The sequence below is a fragment of the Hippocampus guttulatus genome, chromosome 1 (genome assembly GCF_054856545.1).
Source record: "Hippocampus guttulatus isolate MCC_2025c chromosome 1, RoL_Hgut_1.0, whole genome shotgun sequence".
NCBI lineage: Eukaryota > Metazoa > Chordata > Actinopteri > Syngnathiformes > Syngnathidae > Hippocampus > Hippocampus guttulatus.
Window position 1 is genome coordinate 34,761,320 of NC_141261.1, and position 24,379 is coordinate 34,785,698.

General features: G+C 43.2%; 1 protein-coding gene across 6 annotated transcripts in view; it reads right to left on the reverse strand.

The window, feature by feature from the left end:
• Positions 1-470: 470 nt before the first annotated feature.
• The window catches only part of stat6 (signal transducer and activator of transcription 6, interleukin-4 induced), a 55,445-nt gene continuing 31,536 nt past the window's right edge, over positions 471-24,379 (reverse strand). For 3 of the 6 annotated variants that reach the window (XM_086128040.1, XM_086128029.1, XM_086128070.1), the window contains 15 exons: positions 21,080-21,228; positions 18,207-18,323; positions 17,890-18,057; positions 17,248-17,335; positions 17,049-17,171; positions 16,764-16,856; positions 13,936-14,139; positions 12,618-12,712; positions 12,403-12,536; positions 10,355-10,510; positions 10,182-10,242; positions 9,977-10,057; positions 7,884-7,964; positions 1,518-1,628; positions 471-1,428 (listed from right to left, as the gene is read on the reverse strand). In XM_086128040.1, coding sequence (XP_085984166.1) covers positions 1,377-1,428; positions 1,518-1,628; positions 7,884-7,964; positions 9,977-10,057; positions 10,182-10,242; positions 10,355-10,510; positions 12,403-12,536; positions 12,618-12,712; positions 13,936-14,139; positions 16,764-16,856; positions 17,049-17,171; positions 17,248-17,335; positions 17,890-18,057; positions 18,207-18,323; positions 21,080-21,228 — 1,713 coding nt within the window. In that variant the 3' untranslated portion in view covers positions 471-1,376. Of the gene's footprint in view, positions 1,429-1,517; positions 1,629-1,667; positions 2,139-7,883; positions 7,965-9,976; positions 10,058-10,181; positions 10,243-10,354; positions 10,511-12,402; positions 12,537-12,617; positions 12,713-13,935; positions 14,140-16,763; positions 16,857-17,048; positions 17,172-17,247; positions 17,336-17,889; positions 18,058-18,206; positions 18,324-21,079; positions 21,229-24,379 lie in introns of those variants that run through there. The other 3 variants (XM_086128062.1, XM_086128046.1, XM_086128055.1) reach the window with 3 other exon arrangements.

Consider the following 24,379-nt stretch of genomic DNA (forward strand, 5'->3'; position numbering starts at 1 on the left):
ACAGTAATTTGATCGCTGAAGTACATAAAACAAGCCGCTCTTATGAGAGGTATGGAACAAAGTTTGTACCTCAATCCACGTCTTTTTTCCTCCCAGCTTTAACCCCTGCAACTGAACGCAAGGATGCATTGTCTATTTTTAGCTTCTCTTGAATCTTGCTTCCTGCATGAGTTCTACTGTATGTCAAAGTGTGAACTGGTCACATTCTTTTTATATCAAATGTGCACACATGAAATCATTCGGCTCAGTATACTGCTCAAAGCACGGCCTCAACCATGCCTGAAAGTATTTTCCTTGTATATTTGGTTGCCGTTATTTTCACATTGGTTAGTGCAGTTTCCACTAGTTTTTTTCGTTCTTTATGGTTGGCAGGTTTTGTTTGATCTTTTATTTGTATTCATTTTTCCCTCTAAACAGTACATGTACTTTAGTTCAGCTAGCTGGAAGTTCTTCAAATAGGAGGCACCACGTTCTTGCTCATGGCTGTTTATTTGTCATCAACGTTCATTCGATGTACAACTTTCAACACAACATCAGTGTTATTATCATTAGCCTCACTTGAACACCAGTCCGCGATCTCAATTCTAACATAAAATGGGAAATGATGAGACAGGTTAGCTGGAATTAGCATCGCTACAGTTGTCATTTAAACTCATCAGACAACTCTTACTAAACATGGTGGCAGGAACACGGACAGACAATCAATACACACAGACAAAAATGACCTGCTCAGTGGATACAATTAGATTTACTGAAGGTCAATTTAAGTTTGGGTCTACTTCGGTGTGGCTTATAAACAACAGTTCAGATTTTTAAAAATTTATTTCGTGGGGGAAGCTTATACATTGCGCTGTGCTCAATAGATCAATTTTTTTATAAGTGCTATTTGCTGTGACAACATAGTGCCACTGTCCAAGATACAGTATATGGCACTGTGTTTGTTTCAAGCAGATTTGAGAAAAAAAGGTAACTCATGCTGATATTTGGCGTTGTGTGTGAGTCAGAGTTGACTTACTTGCAACAAATACATTCGTAAAAGCATTGTTGATATATTAATTTAAAAAAAAAAAAAAGAAAGACTACATTCAGTCACCACAGATGACGGGTTATAATTTAGAATTACATCGTAAATTCTGAAGTTGGCTTCGTTTTTGCCTTAAAACCTCTTATAATGCAATTTCATTACCATGATAAGGGACATAAATTGTATCCAGTAATAAATGTGTCGCTAATGTGGACGCGCAAAGAAGTCAAAATCAAAATCCACGATGGATGTGCTCGGGAAATGGATGTGGTGTCAGTGCTTGTATTGTTTCCTGTCACATTCTGAATGTGGCTCAAAGTGAAGACGAGGCAGTTGGAGGCCCAGGGGGCCTTCATGAAAAGTTTATAAAACTGTTCAAGACAAGTTCCATGTCTCCTGTGGCCCTGGTAGACAAACAGAGAGAGAGAGAGACGTGATGTTACCATGTGTGTCACACCATCAGCGGCGGCTTAAGACAAAGTATCAAACCTACACGTCACTGAAGACAGCTCGGTCTGGACTAAAATCGACTGCAGACGAATTGGAGGTTTCCATTTGCTCTCGTGTGATGGCTTCTTGAGGTGTGAACTGCTGGAACTGAGGCCTGAAAAACACAAGGGGAAAAAAAATCATGAAGCTTCCATTGTAGTGTCTGTTTTATATTAATACTGTGTTAAACCACATTAATAACTCATAGCTGATAGAAAAAAACAGGCATACGGTTGTCGAACAGAGAAATTAATAGGTCAAACGAATGTGGAACCCAGAAGCTAATTGTACATTAACGAAGCGTATTAGCTATCAACTTTTGCTTTCTGCTAATAGGTTTCATTCGGACAAAAACACTCAATGCGTTTCTATATCATTTCATCAACGGCTTGACCCACGCAGCAAAGAGAGTACTGAAGTGCGAGTGCGTAAGGGTATCTGTTCTATGTCAAATTTCACATTCCACTATAGCGAGCGGGAAATGAGTATGGTTGCCATAGCTACACAAGGTGGTCGCCCTCAGATGGTCTTTGGTAAGAAAGGCGGAACATAGCAAAGCAAGGTGGCCACCCTTAGATAAGATGTCCGTTACTTGTCCCTCACTGGGGAAATTTACAGCCTCCAACTGCAAAAGACAAACGGAACATGACAAAGCAAGTTAACTGACCATTGTCTGCTCAGGAAAGATCATTACTAGGTAGCCACGCATACAGATATGGTGAAAGCCACAAGCAATCATACAAAGGCCCAGTAGGGGCCCCTATTATATTTTTATAAACAGAACAACTGTGATACTATTATAATCCACAAACTAAGTTATGAAGTAATTATAGATACCATTAAAATCTAGCTAGCAAAGAAAGCCACAGCCAATCAGAATTACACAACGCAGTATGACACCATTAAGTTAACAAACGATCTTAGAAACTGACCAATGAAATGAGAGGGGTTGCCCCTCATATCGCTATAAAACCTGTGTATTCCGGGGAGTTTTTCAGAGTTTCCTGATGTGCACATCTGTACCTCTCCGGGTTTGATTGAATAAACTCGTTTGTGACCAGCCTGCACCTCGGCCTCTGGACTTAGTTTGTTTTTGGACTTTAAACGATCTCGGCTTCAAGCTCTTAGAAACTTCTGGTGTGTCCCCTGATCTGCGGCTCGACTAAGAAACCTTGGATTTTTCGCTTCTTTTGTGTCGGCCCACCGGATCCTTCAGCTGACGCCCGGGAAGAGACGGAACGCCTCGGCGCGCCCCTGGTCCCCGGGAGAAGGCGTGGGGTCTGGCTCCGGGCCGACACATCACCATCAAGTACGAGCCTTCAAGTTCCAACAGTCCAAAAGTTGTACGGGTTGCAGTACCACCAAAATGCTGGTGAAAAATGCATCTTTGTGTTCAAACAATTTTGGAGTTGAAAAACCTTCAGCATATATCTCATCAAATCACAATACCAAATTTCTGACTTGCGTACACTAAACCTGCATAAAATATCTTGATAGTGAAAACTTATAGCATCAGTCGAGGCAGCGGGATCATAAATGAGAAGAATTTTAGATGTTTGGAATGAAAGAAAATGATCTCATCTGCCTCCTCTCAATGTGGAGGAGCAGCGTCTCGACTGAGCTCCTCCTGAATGGGAAACCCTGCGAGGCATTCGGGATCTTGTTCTTTTGGTCATGACGCACAGCTCGTGACCATCGGTGAGGGTAGGAAAGTGGATTAATCGGTAAATTGAGAGCTTCACCTTTTGATTCAGCTCCGTCTTCACCATGACAGACTGATAGAAAGTCGGCATCTCTGCAGACGCTGCACTGATCCGGCTGTCGACCTCTTGTTCCATTCTTCCCTCACTCATAAACAAGAGCCCAAGATACTTGAACTCCCCCAGGCAGGACCTCATACACAACCTGGAGAGTGCACTTCACCCCTTTCTGACTTAAAGAACATCTTCACAGATTTGGAGGTACTGATTTTCATTCCAACTGCTTCACGAACCACTCCAGTGAGAGTACCACAAGAGATGCAAAAAACACAGAAATGCCTCCAAACCAGACCCTCTCAATGCCTTGGCTGCGCCTAGAAATTCTGTCCATAAAGGTGATGAACTGAACTGATGACAAGAGGCAGAGTGCAACTCTCACCGGAAACAAATCAGACTGATTGCTGGCAATGGGGAACAAACACTGGTCGTGCAAGAACCAAACGGCTTGTATCATGGAGTTCAGTGCACCATATTTCTGAAGGACTCCCCTCAGGACATCATCGAACAAGGCGCCTTCTGCAAGTGCACAAAGCACATGTAGACTGGTTGTGCAAACTCCATTGCATGCTGGAGGTTTCTGCCGAGGCCATTGAGCTGGTGCATTGTTAAACCCACACCATTGCTCCTTAATTTGAGATTGGAATTCCTGATGGACCGTCCTCTGCAGATCCCCAGAAAAAACCTGAGCAGGAAGGCTGCGATCACCCCATGGTTGGAACACACCCTGCGGTCCCCCTTCTCAAAAAGAGGGTGTAGCACCTCAGTCTACGAATACAGAGGCACAGTCCTTGATGTCCATGTGATGTTGCAGTGGCGTGTCAACCAGGACAGGCCCACAACAGAATCTTTAGGAATTCTGGCCTTATTTCATACACCACCGGAGCCCGGCCACTGAGGAGCTTTTTAGCCACCTTGGGAACCTCAATCGCAGAGATTGGAGAGCCCACCTCAGAGATCCCAGCCTCTGCTTCCTCATGACAAGGCTTGTCGTTGGAATTGAGGCAGTCTTTGAAGTAGTCTCTCCATGGACTCGCAACGCCCCAAACCTAAGGTCAACAGGACCCCATTCCCATTGTTGATGGTGGATGCAGTGCTTCCCCCTCCTGGGACGCTGGACAGTGGATTGGAAGTTCCTCAGAACCATCCACAAGCCATTTTCCATGGGCTCGTCAAACTCCTTCCATGGCCCATTTTTTGCCAGTACCATCAGTTTCCTCCAGACTCCTTCCATGGCCCATTTTTTGCCAGTACCATCAGTTTCCTCCAGAGTCCCACAAGCCCAAAAGGCCCAACAGGACTCCTTCTTCAGCCTTGATGGCATCCCTCATCACTGGTGCCCAACCACAGGTTTGAGGGTTGCCACCATGACAGACAGCGACCAACTTACAGGCACAGCTCCTGTCAGCCACTTCAACAATGGTGGCGCGGGCGGACCATGGTCCACTCGGACTCAATATCTCCTCCCTGGGACGTTTGTGAAGTTTTGGGAGTTGAAACAAACTCCTTCTGGCAGGGTATTCAGCCAGACATCACAACAGAGATGTGTTCCTCGAGCCGGTCCTTGGCCTAGAGGACTGACTCGAGGACCGAGGGGCGGTCCTTGGTCCTCGGCCTTGGCCTCGGAGTCAAGTCCTTGGTCCTTGGCCTTGGCCTCGGGAGTCAAGTCCTTGGCCTTGGCCTTGGCCTCGGATTGCCGGTCCTCGGACACAATGAGGGATTAGAGCCTCGAATCCCTTGTATAAGGACCGCAAAAATCACGAAGGAATCTAATAAATTCCATCCAAGGAAACCCATATTGATGAATTAACTCTGGCGCTTTAAGAGGGGCGGGTCTGCCACTGACAGGTGACAGTTGGCGCAACGTATAAAGAGCGGCATCACAGTTAGTTTCAATCACGGTTTGTTGCGTTCGCGATCCGCAGTTTAAATAGCGTGTAAAGCCTTTCTGTAACAGTGGTGTCTTTTATTTAGTTATTTTTGCACAGTCGTCACGTTTGTGCGGTCGCACTAGAATGTTTGTTTGAACCAAGTAACTTGCGTTACAGCTGGAGTCAATAATGTCGGCAGTTCACTTCCGGGTTTGGTCGTTGGGATTTGGAGTCCTTTTGCTCGATTCCAGTTATGTTTGCTGAATGCTTTCTCATGTTTGGAATAATGAATATTGATAATACATAGTTTAAAATCATGGTTGATTTAATTATTTTTTTTTATTATTGTGAAGTTGAAGGTATTAATTAATGTAGTATTAGTGGTAGTGGTAATAATAGTAGTACTCAGAGAATGGTTAGAGATTCAGCCATCTCGTTACCTCTGCGTCCCGCGTCCTAGACGCATAATTTTCCCACTGGACGCACAGTTCCAAACAATGTGCGTTTTTGGGACGCAAGGAAATTTCTCAGTCAAAACAAACAAACAAACAAAAAAACTACGGCAAGCCTGAGGATTTCACAGTAACAATCGTTACCAGTAGCGTGTCGTCATTTTCACGGTACCGAAAAATAGTTTAATTATAAAAGTCACTGCACTTGAATTGACTGTGTGATCCACGCGATTTCACTGCACCTGTATGTGTGTTTGTGATGTGGTGTGGTGTGTGAGTGTGTTTCTTCTAATTTACTTTCGTTTTTTTTGTTTTCAGCATTGGGGGGGGACACAACGGATGACGTTATGTGCGCATGCGGGTTGTTATTTTAGTCCGCAAACTGAGGAATCGCGCGGATGAAAGTTTGAGATGGCGGCGAAAAAAACTCACCAAGGTCTACTAATTACGATATTTAAGAAATGGGAATGCTTGTCTGATTTTTCGTACGAATCGTCCAAAGGGCGTATCACTAAACTCACCTGTGACGTATGCAAAGAACGCGAGAGCGAGATACGACGAGAGGCACGATTACGAGGCAAATTGGTCATTAGATTTGTAGGCTAATCGCTGTGAAAAATATTATGAAACAGTATTGGTTATTCTATAATTTACTGGTTGTAGCATGGTAACTTTATGAATAAAACATTCGTCACAAGGTGTAGCAATGCTAATGTTAACTGTTGGTAGAACTCATGATGACGTGTGTTAAATTCTTTCGTCAAATTGATCGTAGATTACACATGCATCGTCTTGGGAAGAGGATGTCAAGCCACATCAATACTTACCGTATTAATGATTAGCAGTCAATTAATCTTTGCAGTGTGAGATTGGAAAAAATACTCTGATGATGCCACATGAGTACATCAGTTTTTGATTCCTTTATTTTTTGGAATAAACCTGGAGTACACAGCGGCTGATGTAATGTTCATTGTTAATGCATAGTTTTCAAACATTGACCCTTGAAACATTATACGTTTGAGTGTCAGAATTCTTGATTATGAACATCAGTCAAAATAGAAAAATGGGTTCCCATGATGAACGTTTACGGAACCCAACATTTGTTATCGTGGTTTCCCATTGGGTAATCCGACGGAACCGAAAAACGGTTACCATGAATTTCCGAAATCCTCAGGCCTGCTCCTGAATTATTTAAATTTTTGCAGCATTTGTTTATCATTGTATGTATATGTTGTTGTTTGTGTTATTATCATATGCAATTGAATAAGTAGACCCTTTCAGAATTCGAAATTTGGGACTCTCTCAATCCATAATGGCACTCATACTTTTCTGATCAGCGAGTCCCTGGGACTCGCTGCCGGTAAACTGTAAAATTATCACTGAGAGATTACCGCTTTTTCTGCAGTCAGTGATTGACTTCTATGCAAAGTCATTTCTCAACTTGTGTTCCGTGCCACGTCATGCCTGTTGAGTGTTGATTTACTTCATATTAAGAAACTACTACACTAAAACATTCATTCATAAATGTATACCATATGATTTTATTTTTTTTCTCAGTATAAATAACACGTACCCTGACTGTTCTACTCTTTGAATAAAAACACTTCATTCAAGCGTTAGGGAGTGCAAAGGGTTCTGATGGAGGGGTGTTGCAAATCATGAAGACCTGCCAAGTGGTATGACTGCATTGTTTTATACATGTGGCTTGGCCTCCGTTTCAAAATCAGTCCTTGGTCCTTGGCCTTGGCCTCGGAGGCAAGTCCTTGGTCCTTGGCCTTGGCCTCGGAAAATTTCTCAAGTCCTTGGCCTTGGCCCGGAAAATTTTCCAAGTCCTTGGCCTTGGCCTTGGCCTCGGGTTGCCGGTCCTTGGACACAACACTGCATCACAACACGTTTAGGGTCTACCAGGTAGGACCGGCATCTTGCCTCACAACTGGAGCCAACAGACCACCAGGTTAAAGTGATATCCGCGTTTCGGACATTGCAATGAAGTAAAAATTGAAGAAAATGCCAAAGACTGTTTTTCAGGGACAGCAATGAAATACTCCATATATTTTAAACTACAAAGTAATACAAACTAACAAGCTGGCTTAGAAAATGACTGAAGTTAAAAAACAGAAGTCAAAGTGAAATAAAAACTAACTCTGTGAAAGGCGCTTACAAATAAAATGGATTATTATTATCATTATTACAATGAAAAATCCCAAACTATTATAACCCCGGCTGGAATTGGTTTTTGAATGGTTATCATTTGATGGACACAAAGTGACAGTGAGTGAGCAGGACTTACAGGGGGTACCCAACAGAATTGTGGGAGCTTTCGGCGTGATGCGTCAAATTTGGGACACACGGGGCAACTGAGCCAGCATCCCTGCACAACACATACGGCATGATGTCATCCGTTAATTATTCAATGACTCTGAAGTTGTGGATTTTAAGGGTTCGAGTGACATTTCACGATGAACCTCAAATGCACTCTAACCTTTACAGGTGAACTTAATTTGCCCCTCGTAAACCATTGAATGCACATGTCCATCCATCCATCCATCCATTTTCCACTGCTTATCCGGGGTTGGGTCGCGGGGGCAGTAGCTTTAGGAGGGAAGCCCAGACTTCCCTCTCCCCAGCCACTTCTTCGAGCTCTTCCTGACGGATCCCGAGGCGTTCCCATGCCAGCCGGGTGACATAGTCTCTCCAGCGTGTCCTGGTCGTCCTCGGGGTCTCCTGCCAGTGGGACATGCCCGGAACACGTCACCAGGGAGGCGTCCAGGAGGCATCCTAATTAGATGCCTGAGCCACCTCATCTGGCTCCTCTCGATATGGAGGAGAAGCGGCTCTACTCTGAGCCTCTCCCGGATGACCAAGCTTCTCACCTTATCTCTAAGGGAGAGCCCGGACACCCTGCGGAGAAAACTCATTTCGGCCGCTTGTATCCGGGATCTCGTTCTTTCGGTCACGACCCATAGCTCATGACCATAGATGAGGGTTGGGACGTAGATCGACCGGTAAATTGAGATCTTCGCCCTTTCCCTCAGCTCCTTCTTTACCACGACAGACCGATACAACGTCTGCATCACAGCAGACGCTGTACCGATCCGCCTGTCGATCTCTCGCTCCCTCCTGCCCTCACTCGTGAACAAGACCCCAAGATACTTAAACTCCTCCACTTGGGGCAAGATCTCCTCCCCAACCCGGAGAGGGCACTCCACCCTTTTCCGACTGAGGACCATGGTTTCAGATTTGGAGGTGCTGATCCTCATCCCAACCGCTTCACACTTGGCTGCGAAACGCTCCAGTGAGAGTTGGAGAGCCCTGCTTGAAGGAACCAAAAGTACCACATCATCTGCAAAAAGCAGAGATGCAATACTGAGGCCACCAAAACGGACCCCCTCAACGCTTCGGCTGCGCCTAAAAATTCTGTCCATAAAGGTGATGAACAGAATCGGCGACAAAGGGCAGCCTTGGCGGAGTACAACCCTCACTGGAAACGATTCCGATTCATGTCATGTCATGCACATGTCCAACTGTACAATGTTTCTCTATTTTTTTAGACAACTGGCTGTTATGTAACAAGGAGCTGAATGGGAAAACTCACAAGAGGTCTTTTACAGAGGTGTGCGCCTCAGTAAATTATCCGTCTGTCATTCGCCATTGGCCGGGCCACACATCTGTCATCGTCATTCCATCGTTTTTTCCAAGCCGAACTAAAACTGTAATCGCCAGTCAAGGCAATGCGTTGTCGTTATTTTAACCGCGCTTCTCTCGTGGGAAAATGACAATTCATCATTGCTATTTTAGGACCATCAGAACTTTTTTTTTTCCTTACCGTCCGGTCTTCTTATTCTTCGGCGGCATTGGATCAGCGACAGCGCTAATCGGCTTCCAGAAAGTACTACGAGGTTACACGCAGGCACAAAGCAAAAAATTCATACCCGATTTTGAATATAGTGTCTCTAGCGAGCACCACAATTAATCAACAGTACCTCGCCATCAAACAGGATGTTCTCAGAGGGAAGTTGCCACTGACCTGAGAGTGTCACAATTGTCATCAGCAGATTGCTAAACACTGGTCACAGATAGGCATAAAAGTAGACATGCTTGGAAATGTAGTCAAACAGCTACTGTGAATCTTGCCATTCAGCTCCTCATGACAGAACAGCTTTGAGTGAAATATCAACAGTCGGGCTTGTGCATTCCAAAGTTTAGAGAAGGTCAAATTAAGTTCACCCGTAAAGGTTCGAGCGTGTTTTTGGCATTATCCTGAAATTTCGCCTAAAAGCTGAATATCCCTAACTTTCTATGAGTACGGTATGTTGGTTTGGATACCAGAATTCAGGGCTTTGTTCGCCACAAAACACACTGAATGGATCAATCATGACCTACACTGGATAACTGGCAGCATTGTGGAGGCTGTCAGTCCGATGCGCCGCACTGGCACTATTAGCTGCAACTGAACCGGTCTCCCTACAAAACAAAACAAAACAAAACAAAAAAAAAGATTGCGAGAGACACACAAACACACAGATAATATCTCAGAATCACACGAACTAATCGAGACATAGAGTATTTAGGCTAGGCACTTTCTTACATGCCCACTTTAGTATGGAGTGACACCGGGAGGTAGCCACCGCTGGTGGACGTTTGGGGCTCTACACAAAAAAAAAAAAAAAAAAAAAAAAATCAAATTAAAAGATGATATTCATTCATCAGTGTTCACTTAATACATTTACTAAAAAACGTGTGACGAGATGAGGTCATTACCTGAATAGTACTTTTTGAAAACGTCATGTTTTGGAAAGTCAGGGTAGAGGGATGTGATTTCATTGATGTCTCTGATGCGGTCACCGAGGCTCCGGATGTCCAGATCTCTCTTGGTGAAGGGCTGGATGTTCTTGATGATTTGTTTGTGTTCACCCACTAGGGAAAGCAAAGTTAAATGATTTCAACGCTGATAAAAAACATTGAGTTGCAAGTTGGGGGGGAGGGGGTCAACCCTTTGGAATGACCTGGATTTGAACACAATGAGACGTTTCCGTTTCCATGTTTTTACGGAACACAACATGGAAATGGCACAGTGCAGGGTGCAGTAAGTAAATGAACTTTTGGAATTAATAACTGCTTGGTCCACTTTCGGCAGCAATAACCGCAACCAAATAGTTATCATTGCAGATTGGAGCTGCACAATGGTCAGGACAAATTTTGGACCATTCCTCTTTCCAAAACGGTTTTAAATCAGTCGTATCCTCGGCATGTCTGGTGTGAATCGCTTTCTTGAGGCCATGCAAGTCCCGAAGGCATGAAAAAAAATATGTAAGGGACTTCTGGTGGCACCCAAACAAGATCTCCTTGTTTAGCTTCATTAGACAAAGAGGCTAATGAAGCTAATGCGGCTGAAGGAAACATGGCTACTCAAGACATAATGCTCCAAAGCTTCTCGCTTCTTGCCTTGGAATTAAAAGACTTCAAAGCCGACTTGAAACAAAACCTCGTTGATTAAGACTGATGTTAATCAGGCAATGGAAGGACAACTTCAAGAATGATGTTTTGAGAAAACTGCAGAGGCATAACGCTAACATCGTCTAGCTTGAGCTGGCATGCCAAGTAATGGACTAGCGATGTTGAAAGAGAAGGCTGGCATGCAAAAGAAATGTGCTGATTTGGAAGGCCGCTTGCAAAGGAGCAACCTTCAAAATCATGGTGTGCCATATAAGGCCGAAGGAACATTGGTGATTGATTTTGTGAGTGCTTTGCTGAAACAACATCTCGTGCCACCGAATGGAATAGCCTTCCAAATACAGCGGGCGCTAGATGCATCAAAAGCTTCTAAATCAATTGTTATCAACTTCCTGCAGTTCTATTTCATCGGGCAAGTCAACCTCAACATTTTCTTGACAATAATATGTTCTCAGCGCCTTCACTCATCTAAACACTGCATTCTGATTCATAATACGTTTGTGGAATATGAGTTCAGTTTATTTTGAACAGACATTTTTCTGAATTTGCAGGCTAAAATCAATTAATGAATTAGAATACAATAAGACATTATGAGAAAAGCTACAATCAGATCTTCTCCATGTTATTTCAGAAGACTTTTTCAATGTGTCATGATTGAGTTTAGGGACCAACAGGTGGCACTGTAGGGGTCCCCCGGCAGCTGCACACCTGTTGGTCATTTGGTAATTAGTTGTATAAAAGGACTCCTGCCCGAACACTCGGTATCGGGTCATTGTTGCTTCTTGTTACTGTCATGTGTGTTGCTGTTTGCTCTTGGCTTCTGTTATGTTTAGTTCATTGTTATGTTTTAGCTTTAGTCATGGGTTTTGTTTGATACTTTGGACTTTGTTTGTTTTGGATTTAGTTTTCTTTGTTTTAAATACAATTCTTCAAATACACCCTGCTCCTCCCTCCTGCCTGCTTTTTGGGGTCCACCACCACCTCGCTACGTGACACAATGAGGAGATGTCATCCTCTTCCGCTTTTCTTGTCCTCCTCTGGTCAATGAGCAATACATAAGTGTTTTATTTCTCTATAATGTTGTGTGTTTTCACTTGTTTATAAACTGCATTGTATTTATTTTTAACCACACTTTGGTGAAAAAAGGGCTAACTATAACTTAATTTTGGAACTGGAACGGATTCAACGCATTTTTATTATAAATATTACCTTGATTTATGAACAGTTTCAATTTACAAATGGACTAACAGAAACAATTACATTCAGAACTAGATGTTGACTGTGTCAATAAAAAGCCAACATTACTGTCTTTGTAGAGGTTAAGTATTTGAAACATGATCACAGCCTATACTTACTCTCCGATGCAGCCACGTAAGCTATGGTGATGCCGCCGATCTCAGAGTCGCTAAAGCGCAGCAAAAAGGTTCCGTTGGGCCTCTCTTTGAGAATCAGGTGTAGATGTTGCTTGCCAATGAAACCAAATATGAGCCTTGTAGAGAAAAGCACAGTGTGTTAGTTCTAACTAATGGCGTGTTAATTGTTACTCCAAGAAGAAGAAGGGTCTTCACACCCATCACTCCAGTATGTCCTGAGGTGTTTTTTGGTCAGGTCCATCACTCCCTCAAACCACTGCCAGAACGTAAACAGTCGACCAGGGAGCACTTCCTGTAAGATTGACATTGTCACATACTTAATAGTATCAATAGTATCTATCAGATTGTGTGTGTGTGTGAGCACAGTCATGACGAGGAATGGGTGGCACAAAAAGGATTGCACATACAAAAACAAGGGCAAAGTTGACTGAGAACGCAAACAGATATGAAAGTTGATCTACTCACCGGGTGCGCCCACGATTGCACGGAACCAAATGAATTATTATGGAACAGGTATATTCAAATAGGCAAATCACATGGCACATGCTTGATTCCTCAAACCTGAGATATCAGTCTTCAAATAGCCTTTCCAGAGGCAGGGGCAAACTGGTACGCGCAGCAAGTGCCTCCATAGCGCAGTCAATATGAGAGGCAGCAAGGATAACGTTTCTGTTTGTGTGTGTTGAGGAATTGATCCCTTGATTGTGATTTACTACCTCCTTTGTCGAATCCCCGCTGCATGTTTAAACATCTTTGAAATGCCAGAAACAAAAATTATTGTGACAGTAATGCAAGTTTGGAGCTTCTGAATGATTGACTTGGAGCCAGTCATAAAAAAAAAAAGCCACGCCATTTCACCTGACAAAACAACTTTCAACTTTGCATTTCCATGCATCTAGGTCATTTGAAATCAGCACACCGTCCGAGTGGACCAGCGAAGACTTTGAGATTATATATTTTCATGGCTCAAAAGAGTAGGGATGTGTGGGCATTAGGATTTTAGATGTAGAGGTATATGATTGACAGATGACAGAAGAACGTGGCATGGTTTCAGTGCAATCAGCAGACACACCGACAGTGTTTGGGAGGGGAGACAAAAGCTTGGATTTTCAGCCTCATTTCATATGTTCAATTTCTTTAATCATTCAAATTTAGCAGGGTTGTCAACAACACCCCTCTGGTATGTCAAAATGACAGGCCATTTATTATCACTTTACAGGGTCTTAAGTTCAACTTTGAAATGTTTTGTGAATAACAGGTTTATCCGTTATGTTCTGTTAACACTGCAAATCTAAATGGCCGATCAAAAACACCTGTTGTCTTTTTAGTATTTAGCTGCTCTTCAAAACAAATACAGTAACTAAACTGACACATCGCTGTTTCCTCTGACTATTATTACAATTGTGATAGCAAGTGTGAGCGTGTGTTCTTTCATTAATGATGTGTGGTAGCTGAGTATGTGATCATACAATCTCTGTCATATCATTTTGTCTGTGTGCGAATGCGTGCGTGTACCTTATTGAACTGAGCCCAGGAAACCATCATGTTGCTGAAGTCATCGGTGAAGTCTGGTTTGTCAAATATCTTCTGGGCCAGGAAGTGTTGATTGTAGTGGTCGAGGTTGTGATGCGTCTGGACCTCCGAGGTGAATTTACTGTTGAGAGTGTTGCACATGAGCTTCCAGGGCACACGCTCCGGCACCACAAATGGCACTCTGTCCTGATGACACCAACAGAGGCATCGGTGAAGAAGAGTTGAGCAATAAATAAAGGTAACTTTTCTACACATTTTAAACAAACTATTTCCCCCAATTTTGTGAATAAAGGGATATTGGATTTTGATCAGTGATCAGTGTGACGTATTTCATTTCGATTTCAAAAACTTTCTAGTCAGCGGCCAATTAAGGGAGCAGAGAGCGGCACAGTTAGTGACAAGTTTACAAAACATAAATCAAGAAACTGAGTTCAAGAGGAAAATTTGAGTCTATCTGTTTGTGTTGCCGGACAAGGGGGACGCTGAGTGACATTTGCGTTAGCTTCTAGAGCTAGCCGCTTGGCTAGCTCCCATAAGCATGCCACTTGTGTCAAAAATGTTCGAGCGTGACAATCGTGGTAGACTCTCTTTAAGTCTTGAGTGACATTTCATACATTTATGACCTCTCACTTGTCATTTAAGAGAACACATTTTTAAACATACATATCTAGATTTCTGCCTATTTACGTATCACAACTCCCAGTAAAAAAATAAATAAATGGAATCAGCAGTTTTCAGTTGATTTAGTTGTTCAATTCTGTAGAGTAAGCAGATGGGAGACACAAAAAACTAAAGTCATTTCAAATCACAACGTTTTGGCTTTCTCAACACCTGAAAGAAATCAAGAAAAATGTGGTATTAAGAGTTAATTTGGGGAATGGAAATTTACAGGGTGATTCATTTTTTCCTCAACATTTTTCCCCTCTGCTTGGTCTAAAAATGTAACTGTTACTGACAACCACAGTTTCTACAGTTTTTCTTAAAGACAGAGAGTTGCCTTTTGGCTTGACTTAAGTTTTGTGTCATGTATACGACTTGTTTTTTTCCACAAGTTGGAAAACATGAATGAACATGCCCTGAGACTAGTGGTTCCATAATTTTTGCCAGAGGTTGTAATATTGTCACATCAATTAATCGTAAAATGAAAAACTGCATACTAAGGAAATAAGTACAGTCAAACCTCGGTTTTCGAACATCTCTGTTCTCGAACAAATCGGTTTTCGACCAAAAATTTCGAGTTTTTTATGCCTCGGATGACGACCGAAAATCGGTTCTCGAACAAACTGAGCACACTTGAATGCGCCACTTGACTCCTCTCGCCTTCCTTACACGAGGAAGTGCTTCCTCGTGTAGCGTTCCATTACTGAGCAGACGTGTTCAAGAAAGATTTTTTTTAAAAAAGAGCGTGGTTTCGGTTTTCGAACAGCCTTCTGGAACGGATTATGGTCGAAAACCGAGGTATGACTGTATTTGGTCTTCGAAATGAGTAGAATTGATGTCAAAGGGAATGAAAGTTCGGCCATTTGAAAGGAATGGATTGTGGGTGCAACTTTTAACTACCACTCTACAGTGCCGTGAAAAAGTATTTGCAGAAGGGAATATTTCCTTGGGTATTCTCCGTGTGCAATTCAGATTGGATTGATGAACCGAAACCTTTGTATGTGATAAATATGCAAAGAACACAGAAATCAGGAAAGGGCAAATACTATTTGAAAGGGTGAAAGGCGGCACAGTGGTCGACTTGTTAGCACGTCTGCCTCATAGCGCAGAGGGATCGATTCTAGGGCCCAGCCTTCCTGTGTGAAGTTTATATGTTCTCCACATGCCTGCGTGTGTCCTCCCACATTCCAAAAACATGCGTGGCAGGTTAATGGATGACACTACATTGTCCTTTTGGGATGAGTGTGAGCGCGAATGGTTGTTTGTCTTTGTGTGCCCTGAGATTGGCTGGCAACCAGTTCAGGGTGTACCTCACCTACTACCCGAAGACATCTGGGATAGACTCCCATGACCCTAGTTCAGGGGTGGGCAAACTACGGCCCGCGGGCCGGATACGGCCCGTTGGTCTTTTTAATCCGGCCCGCCGAAGATTGGTGCACAATTAAGGTTTGATTGCATTCATTTCGTTTGGACTTGTAATGGCTGGCATTTCAACACCAGGTGGCGCAGTTAATTCAAGTTGCAGAGCACAGGGAGGGAGGGGAAGACGAAGAAAGAGGGAGAGCGTAATGACCATGGAAGGGAAAGTGATATGTATCTGATTAAACGAAGCGGGTAACAAAGTACGAAACATTCAGGAGACGCCTGGAGTCGGAAGGACTCAAATCTACGAGACTTTGAAAAACAAGGAAGCGATTCTTACTCAGTCCAATTCTGGCAATTTCCATGCTCAGACTGAATTGCTTGTGGCTCGAGTAAATGAACATTTCCTAGAATGGTTTGATTGTTATCATGTTAAAAACTTTCCGCAAACTGGACCGCTAATAAGAGGCGGAGAGCAGTCAAATGTGTAGAGCGTGAATAACAGGGGGCTCAGTACACATCCTTGAGAACCGGTGCTGAGTGTGATGGTGGAGGAGAATGTTACATTATTACTGGCATACAAAGACATTGTGCTATCTTCTTTATTTTCTATTTCTAACTTTTGGCCCGGCCCTCCACAATATTTTCTGCTTCTCATTTGGCCCCCCCGGGAAAATAATTGCCCACCCCTGCCCCGGGAAAATAATTGCCCACCCCTGCCCTAGTTAATAATCTGATTCGAAAATGGATAGATGGATGTACGGTGAAAAAGAGAAAGTTTCTCTTACTGGCTCGGAAAAAGCACAATCCCAAATGATGGTCGCCAGTGCATTGTTGTCTTGGCTGCCGTGGACAATGACGACGAGTGGTAACGAGATCATCTGGAATGACACATAAATTCATCACGGAATATTTAATAATAATAATAATAATACATTTTATTTATAAGCGCCTTTCAAGACACCCAAGGATTTAGTAGTCACCGCTTGACTGAGCTTTGCTGTATTGTAGAATTGATCAAAGTAGCCAATCCAGTTGAATCAGGACAATGACATGAAACACATAAATCAAACCTGGACTTTATAGGGAGTGTCACAGCCCGTGATGGTGATCTCTGTTGAAAAAAGGAGGGCAAACTTTTCCTCGGTCACAGACTCAGTGCCCTTTCGGTCTGCTCTCTTGATCTTTTTGATGGACTGTTGCAGACAGGTTCAAATTTTAAGTTGTGTGCAATCACTTAAAAGTGCAAGTTAAGTGGAGTGAAGGACATACCATATTCCTGAAGGTGGCACATGTGCTCTTGGTAGCTGTGTTATGTTCCAGGATGGCTGTGTTATTGATCACTGCCTGAACATCATCGCTGTAGATAAAACCACATGGAATGTTTCCTGGCCTCAAAAGTGCCCGCCCCCAATGTTTAACATCTATGATATCAATCTTATTTTGTTCTTTCATTTGCCACAAATGACAATTTGAATTCAACAGGTACAGAATCAGGACAGTGGTTGAGAAGGACAAAAACACGAATAGAAAATTGGAAGCTCTCGATATACAGTATATGATACAGGAAGCGACTGTACTCTTAAAAGCGGGTACTCAAACAACCAGTGAACTCATGAGTTGCACTGTCAGCCCTGTCTGCCAACACAACTTTCACTTTTATCTTTTATTGATGACAGGCAACCACACTCAGGTGTCGACAACTTGATGTTTTGATCAGATGACTGACAATATGGGAATGAGAACTGATGATGATCTCATCTGAATTGACAAATTCACCCGCTCAACTTGAAAGCTTGCATTCGGACATCATAATTCAAGTGTGTAAGAATCTGCGGCAGATACCCTGATGAATATAAATGATTAGGTCACATACTTGGTTTACTGCATGTGAATACATGATGAGTTACTCACCTGGGGGTGATGTTTAGGCTTCTGGCCTGGAGTTCATTAATTATTTGTGCCTTTAGCACCACAGGCTTCCCGGGTGCTACTTTCTCACCCAGCAGGTAACGCACAGTTGTGGAGAACTTGGACTGTGTCTTAATAACTTGAGGCGGCTGCTTGTCCACCACAAGAGAGCTCGAGGGAAAAATTAAACATGTCAAAGTGGAAAAAAAAACCTTGACACAGAGGTGTTCATTCCATATCTACTACTGTTGTCACAGCTGTATCGAGCTGTTCTAATGTTTTGATCCTGTCATGTATCTAAATGAAGTAAATGAGCCTACCTTTGAACGAGAAGCTGCAGAAGTTGTCTTAGCCTTTCCTGTAACTCTGGGATTGGTTCCATGATCAGCATTAACTCCTGTCTCAGCTGCCCATTCACCCCAAGAAGCTGCTCACACCTGACACATGAGCACAAAAGAAACACTAATCTCAACAATTTTCTGGATTTTTTTTTTTAGAGTTATAAGAGGATAAATGACTCCTCTTAAACGCGAAGTGACGGTAAAGCAGCACTGTAGCACTCTTCCACTTATTACATCAGGAGTCAGGACATCAAAGAACTCAAAACCAGCTTAGAGTTCACTCACCAACTGTCATGATTTGGTTTGGGACCAACAGGTGGCACTGTAGGGCTTCCCCTGCAGCTGCACACCTGTTGGTCATTATGTAATTATTAGTATAAAAGGACTCCTGGCCGATCACTCATTGTCAGGTCACTGTTTGCTTTATTGCTGCTGTCAGGTTTGTTTCAGTCATGTTTTGTCATGTTTTTTTTGTTTGATACTTTGGACTTTGTTTTGGATTTAGTTTTCTCTATGTTTTAATACAATTTGTCAAGTACACCCGGCTCCTCCCTCTTGCCTGCTTTTTGGGGTCCACCACCACCTCGCAACGTGACACCAACAAGTCAAGGAATATTTAAAAAAACAAAAACAAAAAAAACAAACAATGCCTTCACGCATGCATGAAATTTGATCGCTGACGTTTGACTAGTTATGGGAAAATGAAGCCTCATGAAGCAATGAGGCTTTCCATCCAACTGGTTCGTTCCTGGGCCGAAGCATCATGAGGCTTTATTTGTACTACTGCGCCAGCATGTGGAAAATAAATGTCACGACAGTGATTAAAATGATACCATGGATTTGATGTAGAGGTAAGATCGGGCCAAAAAAATCCAGCCCGACCCGGCCCGAGCCCGACCGATTAACTTGATTTGCAGGCCCGAGCCCGAAGCAAGCCCGACATTTCCTATTTCATTTGTGATGACTCGGGAGGAGGAGGGGTGATTTGTGATAACAAATAAAAGTCTGTCTTCTCCACAAAATCTAAGTTAAACAAGTCTGTATAATTATTTACATCCTTTAAACATGTATTTCTGTTTCAGCAGAGGGTACATTAACCGACAATTTTCCATCATTGACGGATTTTTTTTTTAAGAGTTGTAGGAAAAATTTAAGGCATTCCGTCATTTTGACGGGTTGAAAATCGGGCCATTCACCACAGCAGCAGTACATCCTTAAGAATCAAGCATGGCACTTGATGAGAGAGAAGCGGCGAGACTAAGAAGAACAATGACGGCTGGATCATAGAGACATGAAGGCGTTCTTTGAATTGTCATTGCGAGAGTTTAGTATAGTATGTGTTGTGATGAGGCCACTTCTGGGTTTTTTTTGCAAACCACGGTCTCTCGTGGCCAAAACTATTCACGGCCTCGTAACGAACAAAAAAAAAAGTCAGCGAGAGAGAAGCCCAACCCGACCCGCGGGCTCAGGCGGCCCAATCTTACCTCTAGTCAGTGTCACCTGTCAGCTCATTGTCATCCCGGTGCGCCGAATTTATTTCGATTCACCCGCGAAACTATTTGTTGGCGGTGACGTAGGAATTCCGTCCCGCGAGGCTTCGTGCGGAGCAACGCGCGTTCCGAGGCATCGGGCGTGGCCACAAGCGTAATTGACACACGCCTCGATGCGCGCTTCGCAGATTTTCTTCCGGTTTACTCGGCACACGCATCAGAGCCTCGGCACAGTCGGGCACATCACTACGTTTGACCCATTTCAGTTGGGGACACAGCAAACGCACAATGTTAGTGGCACACACTGAAGCATGGGTTTATTGGCACTCAAGCATGCGGAAATCAGTTCTAGGTGAGGTACCTTGCAAATGTTTTCGGCATCTCAACGAAAATAGTGGAATGAAAATTTTACCTGCTAACAACAACAAATGATAACAAAGGTCCTTGCATCACACCCTCTCGAACAAAGCCGTACCATATCGAATCGCAATCTCACAACCTCACGGCGTCGAACTGCATTGAATTGTTCCACTTTTGAATTGTTTGGTACGTGACATATCGCAAACTGTATTAAGTCGTCTTTTGTGGAGAGATGCACAACCCTAGGAGTCAGTGTTGAAGCGCTTTGAGTGCCTTGTAAGTGTTGTTAAGGAATTATTACTCTGTGTTAGTTGGATTTGAAAGAAACAAAGAATGTAGAATGTTGTTGGAGGTATTTCCTGCTCACTGTGTTTACAATCACCTTTAGTGCCCCTCGACCCCCACCACTTTTACCCCCCCCCCCCCCCTCCATAAAACATGTTTAACATCAAAAGAAGAACTGTTATCTCAAGTATCTGTGTTCCTGCCATCACACCAAATGGTTGGTGGGGGTCTGGTCTCACCTCACCACTCCCAACTTCTTCCAGCCACACCGGGTCAGATGACATGTTACTTTCTTTGTTTCTGGGATTTGCATGGAGGCGCAATTCCCCGCCTCTCATTATCATATTGTCTCTATATAATCTCATGACCGTGTTTCTTCTAGGCCTCCTGACTGAAATCTGGAACCCTCAGGAGCCCGAATAAATTTGTAAACTGCAGAAAATAAATGAAACCCTTTGAAGGAACTGTTCATTGACTCCAGCCTGTATTTGGATAACCAACATCCTCACCATCCGAAATTAACGAACATGCGGAGGAAGAGAAAGGCCGCTCTTCCCCCAACAGTGTAAAGCCTTAAATAAGTGAAAGCCCCATACAAGCTCATTTAACCTGATCAAGCAAACGTGGATATCGAAGTGCTCCAGGTTGCAACAGTGGTGTAAGACAGTCGCTTCAAAATGATTACAATAAGCAGCAGTAATAAAGATGACATCTCACCACATCTGCAGGACATTGAGGTTGTCATCAAAAGGATGTCCAATGGTTGCCTTGTACTGCTCCCACCTCCAGGCCTTCAGTCTGTTAAGGAGTTGGGCCTGACACTGGTCCAGACAGTCCACACACTCACTGAGCAACTGAAAACGCTTCTGGAAAAGTGGAGAATGGTGTGCCTGTCAATACTGTCCATAGAGGATGTGGAAAGCATCTATATTATTGGATTTCTGATAATAGGTATCTTGCTGTTTGCAGTTGGCAGTTTCATGATTCAAAATTCTGCCCACAGGAGCGGCTTCATCAGAATCAGAATCATCTTTATTGGCCAAGTATTTAGAACACACAAGGAATTGGTCTCCGGTAGTAGAGGCTACCCTAGTATCATTGAAAAGGAATAAGCTGCCGGTCTTTCTGGAGGGTGTGGGGCGGATGATCAATACTCACACTGAGGTGTTGATCAAACTGTTAGGTTGATTGTTTTTAGTTATCATACATTTGCATATTATTAATGATAAATTGATTATGCTTGCAATGAAGAACACTTATGCTTTTAATAAAAATATAATTCTTTTAATGAAGATATGCTCACATTTATAATATAAGAATGCTTAGTGCACTGGGTGACAGTTGAGGTACGCAACCACCTTTCCGAGAAAGTGGTTGGAAAGAGCTAAGTACAGTAAATATTCCCATCCCCGGAATTCTATGGAAAGGAATATCCTTCACCCGGAATAAAAACCTATGCATTAACATTTTGACTACGATATTACACGTTACCGGAAGTTGAGTAAGCGGAAATTCCACTACCTGTAACCCGGATGGAGGTGTAATGCCGCGGGAGCTTAAATACACGCAACGCCCACCCGATGCGACGGAAAAGACAACGCTGAAACAAGTTTTCACTTCGCGTTTTTCGATCATCAGATTCTAAACGACGACGTGCAAGTGAGTTTTTATTGCCGTGCGTTTTACTGTAATTGTGAATGATTTTAACTTTATTCACTTACGTCCTGTAGAACGCGGCACTAGCTTAAAAGCAGCACCCACTCGACACGACCGAAGAAACGTGTTCGCTTCGCCGTTTTCATTCATCAGATTCGAAACGAAGACGTGTAAGCGACTTTTTATTGGCGTGCGTTTTACTGTAATTGCGAAAGATTTTAACTTTATTCACTTACGTCATGTAGATCATGGTATCGAAACGTAGAAGAACTGTAACAACTGGAGCGGAGTGAGTGAAATGCGTCTGTTTGAGCGAGGCTGGACACAAAGTTAAAAAGATCCAGCAGACACTTGGAGTCGGAAAGACGCAAATCTACAAAACTTTAAACAACAAGGCATCGATTCAACTCCCGATGACAAGCCACCATCCAGCAAGGAAGCAATGCAAATGGCAACAAAAATCCTTCAGTATGCACAAGAATTACCAGACATCGGTGATCAACGGGACAGTTACTTGCAACTAGCAAGAAAACTGTATGACACGCAGGCAAACATTGTCATAAACCAAAGAATGCATCCAACAAAACAATCCAAAATACATATTTTTTTCCCCAAGACAGAAAAAAAAATCAACATTAAAATACTGTACGTATTTTACTGTTGTGATTTTTTTTTTGGATACACCTGTATTGCAGCTTTTGTTATATAAACAGTTTTTGGACAGTATATTTTTGTATTTTATTGATTGTGTTGTTGCACGTGCATTTTGTCAACATACTTGCAGGTTCATAAAGGACATGTACCATGCTCATTTCCCAAATGAGGAATTTCTGTTATCAGGACAAATTAGACAGTGCAAACAGGAGTCTGTACTAGAGAATATTTACTGTATTAAGACAAAACAAGAGCAAGGTCTAACGTGTATGGAGCTGTCAACACCAGCTGCAACTTGGTGTTTTTGTAATGATTGCATACATGTATGTAATTTGCACTCACATACAGTACACACACATAGTCACACAAGTTGAGTGGGTCTTCAACAGCCCTCACCCTTTCGGTTGGACACACCCATGTATTAGATTCCCACTAAATGAGAGGGCGAGCGGGGAGATCCTTGGGAGACTTGCAGAGAACTGAAACCTAACGCTTCTCCTCCTTCCCCCGTGGTACCAGAATTGAGTCTCCTGTCTCCTTTTTGTGTTTGATTTCTGAATGTCTAATTGATAAACCTGACACAAACTCAATTGCAAAGTGGACGGTTTTGGAGCTACTTTGCGAAATGGAGAAGAACAAGGAGCAGCTGGTGTCCTCCAGCCTTGAAAAATTGAATGAGGATTTGGCTAATTGACGCCACAGTCACAGGTCAAAAGACTTTCGAGGCTATCTGAAATAGTTGCTGGCCTGTTTCCCAAAACATCTGTTGTCTGGACTTTCCCCTGAGTGAAAAATAGGCTTGGACGCTAGCGTTCCTATCAGCCCATTCCCCTCCTTCCACAGCCTGGAACGGGTATGTCAAGGATGTCTCCGTGGAGCCAATAAGCTCACACACAGACACACACACTCAATTGATAACTCTGCCTTATTTGGATTGCTATTCCCCTCAGCAATGAAACCTGAGCTTTGGAGCGTTCAAATGGACTGAGCTGATAGTCAGACTGGTTATGCCGTGCCCCACCATGCTTCCATCCTCCACGTTCACATGTAAAGTCTTGAGATGTATTGTCTTTTAAATGTATACTGCATGTGCTGAAGTTTTTTTTTCTCAGGCTCAAGCCATGCTTCCTTTCAAGGAGAATAGTTAAAGTCTGTCTTTTTTCCCCCTCCTCTTCACTAGAGTTTTCCCTTCACATCTAAGATCTCGGGGCGCTTAACAGCAAACAGCCAGAAATCTTGTTCTGTCTCCCTCTGTTGGTCATTGTGGATGGTTTGTAACTGGAAAAGTACATTTCTTGTGCATTTGACATACTTGGCCAATCAAGCTGATAATCTTAAAAGCCATTTCAAAAACCGTGAGCCCAAAGTGAATGTTGATCGATCTTGCAAACCCTGTCTGGGTTATCTGATCTCCCAAGGACAATCTCTTCCCATCTACTGTTTTCGCCTGGGAGGAATGTCGGCACCATTTGACTGTCGTTGCTGGACAGTCCAGGGGCGCTTGTGTCTTGCGCCTGTAATGGGCAGCATTTTTCACAGCCCCGCTTTGTTCAGCGGAGAGATCGGTGCTGTTGAACGGTCTGCGGCTGGATGGATGTAAGGCTTGAGGAGCCGACGATGAGAAGAGAGGAGCGTTAGCGCGGCGCGCCGATGCGGATGTGGAACTGGGAGTCGCGGCTTGGAATTGAAGTGGATTTACATGAGACA